Consider the following 18,329-nt stretch of genomic DNA (forward strand, 5'->3'; position numbering starts at 1 on the left):
TCTCAAATATTTTTGAAATACAAGTTTAAAACTTTAGATATTCAAATATTGTTGAAGTCTCGAAATTTAAAGTTTATAAAGGTAAACTATCCGTTTCAAAAACATTTAACCTACTCAAATGTTTGAAGTAATAGTAATAAAGTTTCACATATCTTGTGCCATGCCCGAGAGTCGGAGATACTTTTTTTCTCTCTCTAGATTGATTACAAAAACACCTTTCTAGCACTTGATAGTAACATATAGTATTTGATAAAAATTTTGTGTTTATTTTATTTCAAATGTAAAGCTGATTTGTTTCTCTTGTGGCATTAACTTTTGACTAACATTTATTTGTTGCAGAAATAAGGTGAAATGTTGTTCAACAAAAAAAAAAAAAAAAAGGTGAAATGTTTCTAAGATGAATAATGTTTGTCAAGTTGGCTCAAGTCCATTAGACTCATCTCAACAACAAAAAAAAAAGTCCATTAGACTGTTAGATGGAAAGCCATACTAACTGTATAAAATATCAAAACATGCAAACATGACATTCATGCCCTTCTAATATATTAGACATAACTTACACCCTACAGACGAAGCTAATGTCGTCTTATATTGAAAGACGAAGAAATATAATTCGTAGTTTATCTCAAAATATACTTAGAAGTTTCCCATTATACATATAGGTATGAAACTTATTCATAAGGCCATAATATCATGTGATGGTGTTAATTTAGAACCTGACACCTCGAGAGGTTTAAAGTTTATGTCAACATTAATCACCACTTAGATCACAAAATATTGAAATGTGATGGTACTATTGTAATCTAATTATTAATGGTACTAATAGGAAAACTATTATTTCATTAAAACTTGTATGAGTAAGTAGAGGTCACATCGAACTTCTTTTTATAATTTGATTGTTTTGGTGAGGCGCATGCGATATATTCTATTAAGTTAGTCAATTTATGGATGACTAGGGAGACTCATAACTCACTAAGGGAAATGGTACCTTTATCTATATTTATCTGTTTTTTCAGATTTGTTAGTGTAAGGTGTAGTTTTTGTCAAGGGATGAAATAACTACTGCCTTTGGATTAGTCAAATTGAAAATGCTACATTGCTCTCTCAATTTTGTCTGGCCACATTACCGGTCCAAGATTCACTTGGAAACCAGATCTGGTATTATGTTTTGTAGTCAAATAGTTTAAGCATATCGATAGAACCTCGTTGACACTTAATATTAGATCATAATATTGGAAGTGTAAGAGCATTTTCAATGCAAAACTCAAAAAAATACTATCTATTTATTCTATGTGTCGAATTTCGATTGAAATTCTCATTTTCAAGTGGCAAAAATAAAGATCATCAATTCTTGTAGGTCTCTAATGTAAAACTCTGAACTTGTTTATTTATTTATTTATGTGGCTTAGTTACTTTGTAAATAAATAGTAATTAGTTATTTTAAAGATATAGAAGACTTGATTTCTATTGGTTGAAAATCAAATACTAATGAGTTGAACAATTAGAGATATCTCAAGTGTCCTCTTGAAATATCTTTATTCCACCCACGGCACACCACTTTTGAGAGTTCAGTTGAGTTTTTCATTGGAGATGATTTTTAACATAAAAATTCCAAATTCCTACGTGACACTCCCAGTTTCTAAGAAGTTTTGCATTCCAATGCAATACTCAAATTTAAAAACTTTGAGTGATACAAAGAATTTTTTTTCTTAAAAATTCTCTCAAATGCAAAATTTAAATTGGATCTCTCAGACAATGCAGAGGTAGTTAAATAGAGATATCTTAAGAGGATACTCTATTTCTGTCCTCTTGAGATATCTTTAATTGGCCAAATCATTAAGAGCATTTCCAATGCAAAACTCAAAAAAATCTCTATTCATCTTATGTGTCAAGTTCCAATTGAGATTGTCTTTCCTAGGTGGCGAAAATAGAGATCCTCAACTCTTGTGTGTCTCCAATACAAAACTCTAAACTTATCTTATTTACTTATGTGACATAATTATTGTTATAAATAAATAATTAGTTATTTAGAAAATATAGAAGACTCGATTTCTGTTGGTTGAAAATCAAATATTGATGAGTTGGACAATTAGGGATATCTGAAGAGGACACTCTATTTCTAGAGTGTTCTATTGAGATATCTCTATTCCACCCTCGACGTGTCATCTTAGAGATCCAAATAGAGTGTTGCATTGGAGAGAGTTTTTAAGAAGAAACTCTAAAAATCATATGTGGCAAGTGTTGCATTGGAGATGCTCTTACAATTAAATTTTAACCAATAAAATCAAGTCTTCTATATTTTCAACATAATTAAGTATTTCTTTACAAAAATAACTATACCACGTAACTAAATAAAACAAGTTTATTCTCTAAAAGTAAAATAAAACAAGTTTATAGCATCTCTAATGCAAAACTCAAGAAAATCTCTATTCACTCTAGGTTTCAAGTTCCATTGAGATTTTCATTCTTAGGTGGCGAAAATAGAGTTTCTCAATTTTTTTGTGTCTTCAATGCAAAACCTTAAACTTGTTTTATTTAATTATGTGGTATGATTATTTTTGTAAAGAAATATTTAATTATTTTGAAAATATGTGAAGATGTGATTTCTATTGGTTGAAACTCAAATATTGATGAGTTAGACAAATAAATATATCTCTAGAAGACATTCTAGAAACATAGCGTCCTCTTGATATATCTCTTTCTAACTACCTCCACATCATCTTAGAGATCCAATTTGAATTTTGTATTTAAGAGAAATTTTAAGACAAAATTCTAAAAATCTCATGACACTCAAAGTTTTTAAGATTGAATATTGCATTGGAGATGTTTTTTTTTTCATTGGAGATGTTCTAAACCGCGCAAGTCATTCTCATAAATTGAACTATCAATGTGCAAATATAAAAAATACCAATATTTTTCTTTACGGGGCCGGAGAAAATGAAATATTATTGTAATCATATTTAATGGGTTCAATATCTAAATTTTGGTGATAAAAGAATTGGCCCACCAATCCAATGGTCCTTTTTTATCTATAGGAATTCATTTTTCTGTTCTACATTCTCATTGACATGGCATGCACCACTACATCTTTTATATATAAAGTGAAATGATTCTAGGAAAAAAATTATGGTGGAGCGAAAAATCTTGCCCGGCCCCTGACTGAAACCGGCCATCAACTATCAGAATCTTCAACAATTATAGAATGAGATGTTGACACAACCGTTCTCACAATTGATTCGGTTTTCAGTCATTTTTGCCTTTCTTTTTGGCATGTGTATGACTTTTGTTTAAATACGAATTATGATACAATGCTTCCATTAAGCTTATATTCGAGATGTAAGACTTTTTCTTTTCCATCTACTATGCTGAATAAGTATAGAAACAAAAAACTCAACCAAAATGAGAGTATTAGATTAAGTAAAATGCAAACTGATTTTATAAAGCATATATAGGTTAAAAAGGAATAGCCATCCTTTTGGTTAAAAGCATGTTATACAATGGTAGGAAAAGATTTCAACAAAAAAAAAAAAAAGGTAGGAAAAGCTACAATATTCTCATTCACAATGCTGCCACATAACTTCACTAGGAAAATTAATGTAAATTTCTGTTTAGTCCCTAGTTTATCTTTAGATTCACCTTTGGCCTCCTATAATTCCTGTTAAGTTTGTGATCATCTAACTCAAAATCAATTGGCAATGAGTGGGGAAGATCTAAACATTATATTCTTGGTTGCTAGTTACCCCTTCTCCCATGTGAGACTATTATCACAATTCTTAAATTTGAGTTAGACTCTAGTTTAAAAGGTCCACCTATAACTTAAAGAACGTTTTTCATTTTCCATGACCACCTTAATTTTAATTTTACCTGCATTTTTCTCTAAAAGTTGATTATATCCCTTCATCTCTCTTCATCTTCGGTTAGATAAAAAAAAGAAAGGAGATAAGCGGAAAAATTTCTTCTTCGACTAGGGTTGACAAAGAAGGTGAATCCTTTTCATTGGTTTTCTCCATGACCAAATTAGAGAATAGCCCTGCCAAGTTAGATAGTTTAATTTGACACCGGGTGGGGGAAAAGGAGAGAGGAGGTATATCCTCTCTTTTATTTCCTCACTTTTTTCTCCTCTCCCTTCATCTTTCTTTTTCTCTATCATTTCTCTATGTTTCAAAAAGGGTTATTTCCCAAATAGCCCCTAACTTTGTGACCAACTTCCTGCCTAGCCCCATACTTTATAAAAAATACCCAGATGACCAACTTTTTGAGTTACCGTTATAACTCTGTTAATCAGTCATCATTTCTCTCTCCTCCATCTCATTACCTCTCTCTGCCACCTCACCTTCTCGCCACTTCATCGTCTTCACCAGTGAAGGTCGTCGGTCGACGACCTTCAAACATTAAAAAAAATTCTTTATTTTTGATAAAGTAGGGAGCTAGGCAAGAAGTTGGTCACAAAGTTGGGAGTTATTTGGAAATAACCCTTTCAAAAAACAAATTTGACCTCTACTAATAGAAGTCTGTGGAGGTTTGACGTCGATGCTTAAAATTAACATATAGAAAAAATGAAGATAAAGAGAAGTTAGAGAAAACAATGAGTAAGGAATTTGGATGAGGAGATTACTAATTTATATGCCAAAATCCTATGGTTTATATGGAAAGCTAGGTGCGAAAATTGCTTTACCGCTAAAAAACAAACTCCTTTGCAGATGATTAATCGCATCAACAACACGTCAACCAAGCCACTCAAAATTGGTTCCATAATAACTAACAAATGCAGGGATGAACCACGTCAACAACAATGGAGACCTCCATCGACACCATATCTTAAAATCAATGTAGACGCATCCTTTATGCAACTTACAGAACCAACAGGAATAGGTTGTATTATCCATGATGAAGAAGCAAATTTTATCATAGTGGCAGCAGACACAGTCAGGGGACAAAATGCAGAAAAATGTGGAAGTCTAGCTATACACTACAACATTTTATGGGCAATCCAACTACGAATACAACATGTTCACATCGAAAGCGACAATCAAAATATCATCAAGTACATTAATGGTCAAAGCGACAGTTTACATTGGCAGTCTAGACAAATCATCTCAAACTCTCTAGATCTCAAGAATCAGTTCACAGATATAATCTTCACTTATGCTCCCAGGGAATGCAACTCCAAAGCCGACGCTCTAGCTAAATGGGGTAGATATATTCAGGAAAAAATATGGAATGTAGTACCATCTTTTATTTCTACTTTAAATTAAGAATTTCATGTAAGAATAGCTTGTTGTTTTATTCTAATATATTTCATCAAAAAAAAAATTAAACTAAGAAAATTATTTTTTTTTTCGATGAGAAAACTAAGAAAAATATTTAATAGTCGATAGACGAATATTGGAAAAAAGACTAAACTAGAATTTATGGACAACCGGACCTAAGCAGTAAGGCAAACAAAAATTTGTCAAAAATCTAAAACTGAAAGTATTTTAGGAATAAAATATAACTAAATCAAGAATATAACATTATTCAATTTAAAATGACCAAAAGGCCCATAAAGTCTAAATTTGTTACCAAACAAAAAGTGTAACTACTTCAAAAAAAAATCAAATGTTAGAAAATATTTGCATTTATTTCATTTAATAGAGTTATGATGTATACCTTTTATGGGATATTTGAGCAAAAGTTGGGATTTTGATTCTCCTCAAAGTTAACAAGATTTCTTAGAATGGAAAAGTAAAATAGGTAGAGATTTAAGGGTATTTTTCATTAATGAAGAAAAGATGAAAGAGAGAGAAAGAATGAAGTTTTAGAGAGAGAGAGAGAGGGGAGGAAGTAGAAGAAGAAGAAAGGAGGAATAGAAGATAAGAAAGAATTAGCTTCTTCACCCAACTATGTAAAAAGTTTAGTAGTGACAGGTTGAACTTGTGTTCTGTTAAAACTGTTTTTTTATTGGAGAAAAAAACAGTTAGCTTAATAAAAAAACAGCTCTACCAAGAAGACAAATAACACAAGAAAACACCATGGCAGAAACCCAAAATCTTCATTTGTTTTAGAGAGAGAGAAACTAGATAGAGAGAGAAAGTGAGCATCATACAATAGTATATACAAACAAAGTTATAATATTGAACTAAATTCAAAACCAAAATCTCCATCAGTTGAATCAGTAACAAAGAACAACCCATTCTTTAAAATGAAAATCTGAATAAGAAGAATCTATAAATAACTTTAATCAAGATCAGTATAATACCCAAAAATAAATCTTTAATTTTACCTCTAAATTGGCTTTAATCTCTCTGAATTTCAGTATTTATCAGACATTTCTTACTTGATTGGATTGAAGAATTCAGCATCTGAAACAGCAGAGAGTTCAATCTGACTAATATCATCTTCATCTTCATCATCAACAGGAGCAGGAAGATTAAGATCTATCAAATTATCACCAAAATGAGTTGAATTTGAACTTCTTTGATTTAAATTAGTTGATGATACTAATGAACCACCAGACATATGAGATCTTTTATGACCACCCAAAGCTTGTCCTGATCCAAATACCCTTAAACAAACTTGACATTGATGAATCTTTTTATCACCATTTCTTTCTTCTGCTGGTAGTTGATCTTCAACTTCATTCCTAACATGGGTATTTTTTCTAGAGAGAGAAACTGAATTATTATTACTATAAGTTTTGATCTTCTTATGACTTGCTCTATGTCCACCCAAAGCTTGATATGATCTAAATATCTTATTACATGTATCACACTGATACTTCCCTCGATTTCGATTTGCTTGTCTTGAAATTTTCATTTTGATTTCATCATCTTCTGATTGATCTTCTTCTTCTTGTTCTTCAATGTCTTCTTCTTGTTCTTCAACTTCTTCTTTAGTATTCCAAGAACCTTTTGATAGTAACATTAAACATAAAGCAACATCTTCTTCAGGACTAGTATAAGAAATTGAACTAACAGGTTCAGATTGTTCAACAACTGAAAGTAATTTAGTTTTAGTACTAAATTTAGACTTGGGTTTTTTCAATTCTGATTGAAAATGCTTTTCATGATGATGATGATGATATATAGATGATGATCTAGATTTGAGATTTCGATTTCGTTTAGATCTTCGAATTCTTGATGGGTTTTTTGATGATTCAGTCTCACTTTCTCTATCTTGAATAATTAGAGATGAAGAATTAGCAGCAGTAGTAGTATCTAGAGTAAATGAAAATTCAGGATCTACTAATCTGATACTCTTTTTAGGGTTTTCTCTTAATCCATAACCAGACTCTGTATCTAATTCTAATTCTTCTTCAGATGAAGATGATGATGAAGAAGAAGAAAAAGACCGATTTGACTCAGTCTGGTCTCTGAGTTGGTTAATCTTTGAAGAAGGAGGAGGAGATGATGGTGATGGTTGAAGTGTGGCCATGTGAGACCTCATATGTCCACCTAAAGCTCTTCCATTTGAGAAGCTCTTAAAACAGAGCTTACAATTTCTTCTCTCCATTTCCACTCTAATTGTTTAGAGAGAGAAAGTAAAATACTCCCTTAGGTGCTTAATAAGCTACAACAAGTTTAGAGAGAGAAAGAGAGAGAGAGAGAGAGAGGGGAAACTGAAATTGGAGTAGGTGACAAGCATTCTACCACCAAAAAGACACACACAACTAAAATTCTCTCTCTCTCTCTCTCTCTCTCTCTCTCTATATATATATATATATATATATATATATATATATATATATATATATTAAAATAGAGAAGGGTAAATATTAATTTTTAGTAAATAAAAAAAACTGGTAAAGATTTGCATGAATCAATATATATTCATACATGTAACATGCAAGGTTTGCCCGTTTCTAATCTACATTTCCCATAATTCCCTTATTATTTTTTTTTCTTTTTCTATAAATATTATTATTTATTTTTACACATTTAAGAGAAGGATAATACTGAATCCATAACTGCATCCAAACGATTGTGCTCTTCCAAATATTTTTGACAAACTTAGAAGTCTGACATGTATTACAAATAAGACTATCAAATTATGTCGAATATAATTTCAGAAGTAACAACAACAGTAACAAAATACAAGATTATTCGACACTATATATACACTTTCATTTATTATTTTTCTAATTTTAAGTCGAATCTTAGTGAATGATTAGAGTTCTAGTTTTGTAAGAAAAAAATCCAAACTTTTGGGGTACAAGATCCGAGGCAAATCTTGTATTAGGAAGTAAGTGATAAAATATATTATAAACATAAGTACATTATCTTACACATTTAACATGAGATCTCCCAAATAATATCTTAAGAGATTTATTATTTAATTGATTAATTAATTGGAAATAAGTTATGGTTGTAAAGAGAGTTAGAGAGAGAAACTAACCTTCCATTGAGAGAGGAGTTATATATGGAGTTAAATTCGGTTTTGTGAACTAGGATTAGGTAGTAAGAATCGGTCCTACTTATTCAATTTGTTGTTATTCTAATTATGTGTATAAAGGTTAATTTTCACCCTAATCTTTGATGGGAGATTTTATAGGGCCCCCTCATTTTTGTTAAAAGGCCCCCCCTCAGTGATAATTTAGCAAGTAAAATGGTTCATGGGGAGACCTTTTAACAAAATTGGGGAGGCCTTATAAAACTTCCCATCTTTGATTAGGCTATGGTTTAGGAAATAAATAGGCAAGTGTTTTAATTGTGGATTCCCTCGGATCACAAGAAAGGGCCAACTAGTCAACAGTTGCTAGCCCAAGTGGTTCCTAGGTGTTGACATAAACTCCAGAAATCCCTGGAGGTCTCAGGTTCGAATCACAGAGAAGTGGGAATATTTGATTATTTGATTATTTGAATTGGGATTATGTAGGTATTAATAAAGTTGTTGGGCTTCAGGCCATTGTCTTTGTTGAACTATAGGCCTGGTGTTGTTAATGTTTGAGTGGGCAGTTATCGAACTTATCACATCTATGATGTATCAAACTCCAAATATCACATGTAGATTGTAATCTTCTCCTTCAAAAAAAAAAAGAAAGGGCCAACTAAAGAAGGGTGCTTTTATAGTGCCCCACTTTTTTGCGTGTTGGCGGCTCTTTACAGCAGGAGACTTGGGGTCTTTTACCTATAACGGGCGCCAATAGCAATACTGGTGGGCGTCTTTAGAAGTGTCCAACTAAGACCATTAATACATCAGTCGGAGGATATCTCCTTTCCTCATGTTATGTTGATAGAAATGGGATTCCATTACAAAGAATCATATTTTCGACTTTTTCTTGAACGTTAATCGTAGTTGTTAGATTTTGTATTACCTCCCGAGATAGGAAACGTGATTCCTTTGGTACTTAATACATGTGGTGTGAGCACGATTCAGAAGGGTTTTGGGGATTGTGAGCGGGTTGAGGGGATCGACCACAGAAAAGAAAGGCAAAAGAAATAAGGTTTGAGACATTGTTGTAACTAAACAAAAAATTAAATTCAATTATAACTAAACACATGGAAAACTAACTAATCTATGACTAATATCTTCTAATGTGAATAACTTCATTTTATCTTATGTAGCAATTAGTGTTGGATTTGGAGTCAATTTGATACAGTACTCGTCAAAGTCAGGAGCTATCTATGCACCATGCATGGGGTTCGCTTCGTCCTGCTCTTGAATTTAGAGCTCAGGTTTGCTCAAATCTTATATTGGTTAGTAACAACCATAGGTTCCTCCACTTTAACATTATAGAGGTACCATTTCAAAAAAAAAAAAAATTTAGAGTTAAATTTATCGTCAGTTAAATTAAAATGAGGATTAAATGTGAAGTCGCACAATGGCATTCAGTTGAAACGTAACTTAAACGTTAACCTCCACTAAATGAGGGGGGTAAATATGAAATTACGAATTTTCGTGATCGGAGGTGGGCTTTCCACCGGCCCAAACAAAATGATCCAAGGGCCATAGAGACACTCTTTGGCAAGCTTCAAGAAACACCAAAATCATTAATCCAAGGACTCTTCGGACACGCTTAATGGAAAGGTCTGATGATCTAACGGACGGTCTACTGGAGGTTAGATCTTTATTAGAACTTCATTTTAAATCATCCAAGTAGAAGAATGCACTAAGTTATAACAAGGATACTTTGAAGAAACCAAGTTAGGTTCGTGATTTAAGACAAAAGTCAGTCTTTTTACTAAGTTCACACACTTTTAGATAGAAATCTCATCCAATATAAAAAAACTAAGGTGCTGTTTGTTTTTTTGATTTTTCAGATCTGAAATCTGAATTGGATCACAATTCAGATTTCAGACGTTTGTTTTTTTATTTTAGCAAAATCTGAAACTTTGTCTGAAAGACTCAGACGTCTGAGTTGGCTGATTAATGTCCCATTTCTTTCAGACTTCAAACAAGTCTGAAAATAAGAACCCACCATCTGAATATAATCAAATGACAAATTTACCCTTATTAAACTACTAAAATACTTTTCTATCCATCTCCACTTCATGGACAGACCACCACCACCACCACAATAAAAAAAACCGAGAGCCGCCGCCACCACCACCACCACCACCACCACTTCAATCAAAAATCGACAACCACCACCACTTCAATAAAAAACCGACAACCACCTCACCAAAAACCGAGAACCACCACCACCAATAACAACAGAAACCGAAAACCACCACCACTACCACAAATCGAGAACCACCACCACTACCACAAATCGAGAACCACCACCACTACAAACCGAGAATCACCACCACCAAAAAATCGAGCGCGACCACAAAATAAACCAAAACAAATGATACCCCAGTAGATCCGATCTGTTAGAGAGAGAAACTGAGATAAAGGGGAACAGAGAGATCTTTTCGGCCATAGAGAGGAACTGACAGAGAGAGATAGACTCAACCTGCCGGAGAGACTCTGAGAGATCTGGCTGAGAGAGAGAGATCTGGCCAGAAGAGACACGTTCCGCCGGTGAGAGATCTTGCCGGGAGGGTGAGAGGGAGACCGAGAGGTTTTTTTATGTTGAAGATGGAGACGGGGAGATTGAGGAGGATTTTAGGGTTTTACTTTTCTGTTAGAGAGAAATATATATATGGTTTTGTAAAGGTTTGTTTGGGACAAATATTAAATATGGGTATAAAAGTAAAAGTGTTAATTCAGATATAAAAATTCAGATTCAAAAAACAAACACCTAACTTACGAAATATTTCAGCCAATTCAGATTCAGCCAATTCAGTTCAGCCAATTCAGATTCAGACGTTACAAAAAAAAACAAACAGCACCTAATTGTCATATCATGGGCGTCAACCGCCATAAGTGTGTGGTACTATTCTGAAAACATATCATTGTCTTTTTTTTTGTTGAAAACGCATCATTGTCTTAAGTAAAGAGAATACTCACCTCGATTGTAAATTTCGTCTTCCAACCCTATGAAATTTTCTTTTTATATTTTGTTTCTTGTTTTACTTACAATCACAAACACATAAGAACAATTTTTTCTCTTTCTTGTCTTAAATCAATAACGAGATTCGACAATGAATTATTTGTCTAGCGTGAAGGACATTGTTGGATAGAAATACGAGAGACCCTGAGATAATTTTTCTTAGTCTTTCTCCATTATTTCAATAGTAAGGTGTTGTTAGGTTTGGTTCCTTGTAAACACTTTGATGATCAAGTCAGTTTAATGTTGGGGATAATTAAACCAATAAAAAGATCAGGGGTTTTTGGATCTATCCCTTTTCAGGTCAAACATGTTATGTATATATGCGTTTTGATGGCGGTGGTAGATCACTGACCGAGAATTTGCGGTGGCAAGGCAACGACGTGATAACAACCATGTGGCATGGCCGTTGGTAGAGAAGAACCTGCCACGTGACCGTATCTTTGTCCACAACGACTCTAGTTGGCAGGGTGTTATTTCAATTTTTGCATATCTGTTGTCTCTCAAGTATAGCATAACTCAAGGGGTCGAGGTCACTTTTGCAGACCTCCCTATTCTGTCTCTCTGGCTAGAGAAGGGCTCGGGGACAAAGCTAACTCGATCGACCTCTTCACTTGTCCTTACGCTTGATCAAAGTTCCAAGTGCCTAGGAAACTCGTGCCTACCTCCTAACAATTTCTTTGGTTAGTCTTAGAGTTGGGCTCAAGTGGCTGAGCTCTTTTGGTCCACCCCTCTGATATTTCTATCGATGGTGTGCTTGTGTGCTTGTGAGGCTTAACACGTGCCACCTAGGTCAAACTTTGACTTCTTGAATGGTCAAAACATACAAATATTTGGCCCAACACGAGTTCCCCCTCCTTACCAGAATGAATAAAAGAGTAAAAGAATTTTACGGAACCTTCTAGTATGCCACAGTTAGTCTTAGGCAAAATCTCTTCAACAAGGCATTAATTTAACCGTAGGTAGTGAGGGCCAGCTTCCTCAGGGCGCGACTTTGTTTTTACTTGTGTCATCGGAAAGTTGTGGGGCGTAGAATCTCAAATTTGCTCGATAACCTAAACAATCATTTCACTAATCCCACTCATTATTTACTACCACATGACCATAGTTTTGCAACACGTTTTATTAATAGAATGTCTTATGCAATGCATAGATGTGAATGCACAACACGTAACTTTAGTGTACATTGCAAACGAATGTGACCTTTAAAAATTATGAAAGAAGAAAAAGATTTAGAGAGAAAAAGTAGAAAGAGTGTGTACTGATAGATTTTCATTACTCATGCAAAAAGAAAGCATGATGAACACAAACGATGGAAATAACCCAAGATGTTTACTCCATGAATTTAAGAGATGTAAATAGTTATGGGCACTTACCAGAATCTATTTTTGGAAAGAATTGTAGTTTTGAATATGCCAAAATGAGTTGGAGGCCCCAATTGTGGGGGTTAATAAGTTCCCCCAATCAAACCCGAAAATGCTAAGGGGTGGTAGTGGTTCATGACATTGGAAGACATTTTCATGTCCCCCAATGTCCGTGTTATTAGTTGTGGACGTTTCAAATGTCCCTAATTGTCCGTGTTATTGGTTGTGGACATCTCAAATGTCCCTAATTGTCTGTGTTATTAGTTGTGGACATTTCAAATGTCCCTAATTGTCCGTGTTATTTGTTTAGGACCTTTCAAATGTCTTAAAATGTCTCTGTTATCCGTTTGAGACATTTCAAATGTTCCGAAACGTCTGTGATATTCGTTTGAGACATTTTAAATGTCTTTCAATGTATCTGTTAGTGTTATTCATTTAAGACACGAAATTATGAACATTTCAAGAAAAATGAGTTTCAAGGACATTTAGAGACATTTTAGTGTGAATTTGGAGAGCTTTTGGTGAGAGAATTCATCCGAGTATCAAAATTGGTCAGAACTATTAGAATTTCCAAATGACCAAAGTACACTTTTGTGCGTATATCTCTTGTTTTTATCCGTTTTCGTGTTCAATTCCGTAGACAACACCTGAGTAAGAGAAACACGAAAATCATCAGAGTAACGGCTCGAAATGGACTAACTAGTCCAAGTTAAGAGGTTCAGATGAGACATTTTCATGTCTCATCAAGAATGTTTATGAAAATGTGGAAGACACTTGTGGACATTTTAGTAAGGAAGATAATAAAAAAATTATTATTATCAAATTAGATTGATAATATATAATAATATAACAATATTAGTTATTATATTATTATTATTATAATAATAATATTATTATATGAGTATATTATACTATTATTATTATATAATTATAATATTATTATTATATTAGTATATTATTATATTAGTATATTATTATATTAGTATATTATTATCATATCATATTATTATCCACTAATTGCTAGTCTACCAAAATTATTATTATCAAATTAGATTGATATTATATAATAATATAACAATACTAGTTATTATATTATTATTATAATGATATTATTATATTAGTATATTATACAATTATTATATTATTAAATTATTAAATTATTATATAATTATAATATTATCTTATTATTATATTACTATACTATTATTATAAATTTTTTTACTTTTGTATACAACTGTGACAATTGCTAGTCTACCCTTCTGTAAGCAGAAGTCTACCCTTCTGCAAGCAGAGATCTACCATTCCGCAAGCAGAATCCTACTCTTCCATAACCAGAAATCTACTCTACTGATCAAGTAGTCCAGAAGCTACCACAACTCATCATTCCGTGAAATCGAGTTTCGAACACTCTACGAGTCGTGCCACCCCGACGCTACAACGACACTAAATTCATTAGTAACTCTACCTTCGATCTATTTAATTTATTTTATCGAACTAAGTTACTGACTTGACCGTCAGAGGGTCCTTGGCCGACACCATCCCCGGTGCCCTTGGACTTCACGTTTGTGTTTCTCTTGTGCAGGTCTACAGGTTACCAGTACCCGTTTCCTACTCAGACGTTGGCCTACCTGTACCCGTTTCCTACTCAGACGTTGCCCTACCAGTACCCGTTTCTTACCCGGACGTTCGCCTACCCAATTACCCGACTACCAGAATCGACCTTCTGCCCGTTCGCCCGTTTATTTGAAGACCCGAAGCCTAGTTTCTGGTGCCCACCTAACGATCTCTCTAACCGTGTGACTTTCTACCCGTCCACAGGAACTATTCTCAATTTCTTTCTCTAATTGATGTTGTAGAGTCAGAAATCTCTTTGAGAATTTTTCACACCTAATTCTTTTCTAATGAGGGCCTTATATAAAATCCTAAGTTAGAGTCCAACCCTAGTTTCTATTTTCTTTCTTCTCTCTTATGGTCGGCCATTGAAGAATTTTGTGTGTATCTAATACAACTATCTAGTGTTCTAAGCGGAATCTCAAACATCTATATGTTTAACACTAGATTACCAGGATCTTAAAGCATGAACTAATTAATGAACTAGAACAGGAAAAATACCTTTATCGAGTTTTTTTCCACAAACCTTTCCAATCGCGTGTGAAGATCGAGAGCTCCAAGTGTCGCTCCTCTACTTGAGACACTGAGTAGGTTGACTTGATCACCCTTCCTTTCAGTCTGCTAGGACTTAATAGAAGGTTGAGAAGAACCCTTCTTCTTGACTAGATTGATAGAACGAGAGCTTTTTCTCTAAAACCTCTCTCTCCACTAGCTGTATATTGAGAGAGAGAGCTGTATAATTTTTCTTCCTGAGAAAAATCCACACCTTTTATGTTCTCTAATGACCCTTATATAGAGAAACTCTAATTAAAATCATATTCAAATTAGGTCTTTCTATTTTCCGGGTCACAAAAAAGATAATTACCCTGGTATTTTGGCTTTCCCCTTTAGTGTGGCCGGCCAGGGCAGCCCACTATGGGCTTTATCTGGCCGACCCACTTACCTTGGTCGGCCATCACTGGCCGGCCCTTATAGCCTTGCTCCGGGCACCCCTTTTGGGTCTGGTTCTTTCTATCTTGTTCCGAATCGCCATTCGAACCCTTTTGCCTTTTAAGTTGGATCTAATCCATCTCTATCTTAGCTCCCACTAGTCAAATCTCTCCGATCAAGTTACCCCTCTTATATGTATCCCGTAGTAGGATCCGGTCTATGTTAGTCGCGAATCACCGAAGTGATCCGACGATCGTAGTTGGCTTCTAGTAAAACGCTACGACCCCTAATTGGACCGGACTGGATGATCTTCACAATATGGTCATCGTTATCCTAGCTGACAAATTGATCGCATTGCCATCTTGGTCGAAGGACACTCCTTCGGAAGGACATCTCCTTCAGACCGAACGGATATATCCTTCAGCCATACCATGCCTTAATAGCTAGGCATGCCGGGTCCTTATAGTGTGGCCGACCATGCCAGGCCGGCCCACTCATGGGCCTTAAGCCCGACCCGAAACACCCTTTTGATTCCGACCTTCGTACTATCTTTGCCTTAGCTTTTTTTTTTTGCTTTTTGGACATATTTACGGGTTCAACCCATGTTTATATGTCTCATCCCTCTAGTCATATCTTCCGATCAAATCGACACTCTTTGGTGCGATCCGGTGTAGGATCCAAACGAAGTTAGCCGCGAATCCCCCGTGATTCAACCATCGTAGTTGGTTTCTAGCTTTACGATCCCTAAATCGTCCGGACTTGATAATCTTCTTCATCAATTATCATTTCCGACAAATTGGTCGCATTGCATCTTTAGTTATAGGACATTTCCTTCATACCCGAGTGGGGTTTTAACCCGAAGAAAATTTCCAGATTTATTGGCAATTTAACATCGCTACTCAACTTCGCATATTTTCTGTCAACTAAACAAAACATGATTTTTCTTTTTTACCTAGAACTGTTAACATTTAGATGTTGATTAGTTCCAATAAAATAGGTGAAATCGTAGTTTGCGTGTGAAAATGCGTGGATTTTAATCGGCGTTAATAACTTATTGATGTTATGGTCTGCAAAGTAAAAAAAATGTAATGGTTGGAATTTTTTTTAATGGTAACCTATTCAAAATCAGGCACCCTGTCACATATTCATGCTAAACTATGAGAAACACCAGCCATATTCATGCTAAATTGTAAGATGTAGTTCAACTCCTTCCGTTAATAAATCTGAAAGCTTCCTTTCGTTTGGGCACCTATTGGATAATTATAGAGGAGTTGGAAAACAACAACCATGATTGAGGATGAAGAACCCACAGTTTTCTCTCTAATAATTTAGAGAAGTAGAACATAGAGGAATTAAAGGGTTTTCATGAACACCTAACAACATTATTAACGACTCAAAGTTCACATGTGAGGTGAGAGAAAAAGTGTCTTCTCTCTCTCAAATCCTTACAGCAAACCCGCAAAATTTTTTGTCTTTTTGTCCACAAAGCTTGGATCGTACAACTAGGGGTTCCTCAATAGGGTCTGTTTAGACTTGTTATTGACTACTCCCACTACGATCAACATTCTTGATGAACTTAACATTCCTTGATTCGAAGTAGGGCCCGTTTGAGGGATCAAACCTCTTCTATATGAGGTAAAGGCATGCAAAATGTGATCTGCCACATTTAAACCAGACAAAATAACGTTGGTCAGTCCACGATACCTAAGGGAATGGACCACAAGTATTTCTGAGTGACTCTAAACGTGCCTTTACAACATTTGATTATATAATTCATCAAGTAAAGTACCAAAATCTACAACATTAGAATTTAGAAATGAACTAAAAACTCCATTTTAAATGAACAATTAGGTTTTCCAAAAATAGAAACAAAACTCCAGTTTTGTCTAAACGGTGGAACAACACCTACTAGTCCTTCTGCAAATGAAGCAGGGATGTGTTGAATCCAATATTATTTTGTCTTTGGCTTGCGAAGCTATTATATTTGTTCTACCTTTATCCTTAGTTTGCTTATTAAACTTCTGAAGTTGATGCTAGGTGAACACTAGCTGTTTTTTTAGGTTAATCCTATTATCTTCCTGAACACATTATCCAATGAGCTCATTCGAGTTTCATTTCTTCTTTTTCAGTATTATAGAAGATATTAAGTATGTTATATAGAGCATGAAGTGATATGAGGATCAAATTACCAAGGCTTTTTTTTCGACACTTCAAGCCTTAGTTCCCTGAGTTTGGTCACCAGGTTAAACATATATATAACGTATTCCCTTATGTTTCCCTTACTTTTATACTGCATGGTAACAAACTTAGTTAGCGTATAGCATGTCTCTACTTTCTCACTTGCCGCAAAGCGGTCAAGATGTTGCTTGAGAAACTTCTTAGCACTCGCCTCGGTCAGCCCACTGTTTATTGAGTCCAAAGTTGAGGTTTGCATGCTCATCAGATCTCTCACATTTTTCAATAGCAACCTTTTGTTCAGGAGTACTTGAGTTGGACGGAGGCACTGGACGATCAACTCTAAAAGCGATGTCAAGATCCATGCATCCATGCACAATCATTACGTGTTTCCTATTTCTCAAAGTTAATGTTGTTAAGCACAGAAATATTGTTAATGTTGGCAGATACAATTGATACTAAAGATAAAAGACAATAAAACATACATGCTCAAATTAGAGTTCAACATAATCATGTACAAAAAAGTAGCAATTAAACAAATATAACAATTTGTAGGCCCATCTTAAGATATCAAGTGTAAATACATTTACCTACACCAACCATAATTTTTTTTACTAATACGTCATTATGGCGACATATTAACGCAATTGCACATTGAATGCTAACTTGTGAGATTAAAATCATAAGTATCCCACAATTATAATACAACAAAGAAAATAAACAAATATCAGAAGGTGGTTTTACGATATATAATCATTTGATCATGTTTCTAGTTATAGATAAAACAATATCAACATAGATGTTGTAACCACTAAAGATTAAATAATCCAAATTGC

General features: G+C 34.3%; 1 protein-coding gene across 1 annotated transcript; it reads right to left on the reverse strand.

The window, feature by feature from the left end:
* Positions 1–4,885: 4,885 nt before the first annotated feature.
* Positions 4,886–7,653, reverse strand: LOC147537400 (zinc finger protein ZAT9-like). Its single transcript, XM_086643281.1, has 2 exons — positions 6,263–7,653; positions 4,886–5,180 (listed from the first exon to the last, which is right to left on the reverse strand). The coding sequence occupies exon 1, from the start codon at positions 7,489–7,491 to the stop codon at positions 6,313–6,315; it is 1,179 nt and encodes a 392-aa protein (XP_086499407.1). The 5' UTR covers positions 7,492–7,653; the 3' UTR covers positions 4,886–5,180; positions 6,263–6,312.
* Positions 7,654–18,329: the final 10,676 nt, after the last annotated feature.

The sequence above is a fragment of the Eschscholzia californica genome, unplaced genomic scaffold, assembly GCF_041429995.1.
Source record: "Eschscholzia californica isolate CP2 unplaced genomic scaffold, dmEscCali1.0.p SCAF_5, whole genome shotgun sequence".
Lineage (NCBI taxonomy): Eukaryota > Viridiplantae > Streptophyta > Magnoliopsida > Ranunculales > Papaveraceae > Eschscholzia > Eschscholzia californica.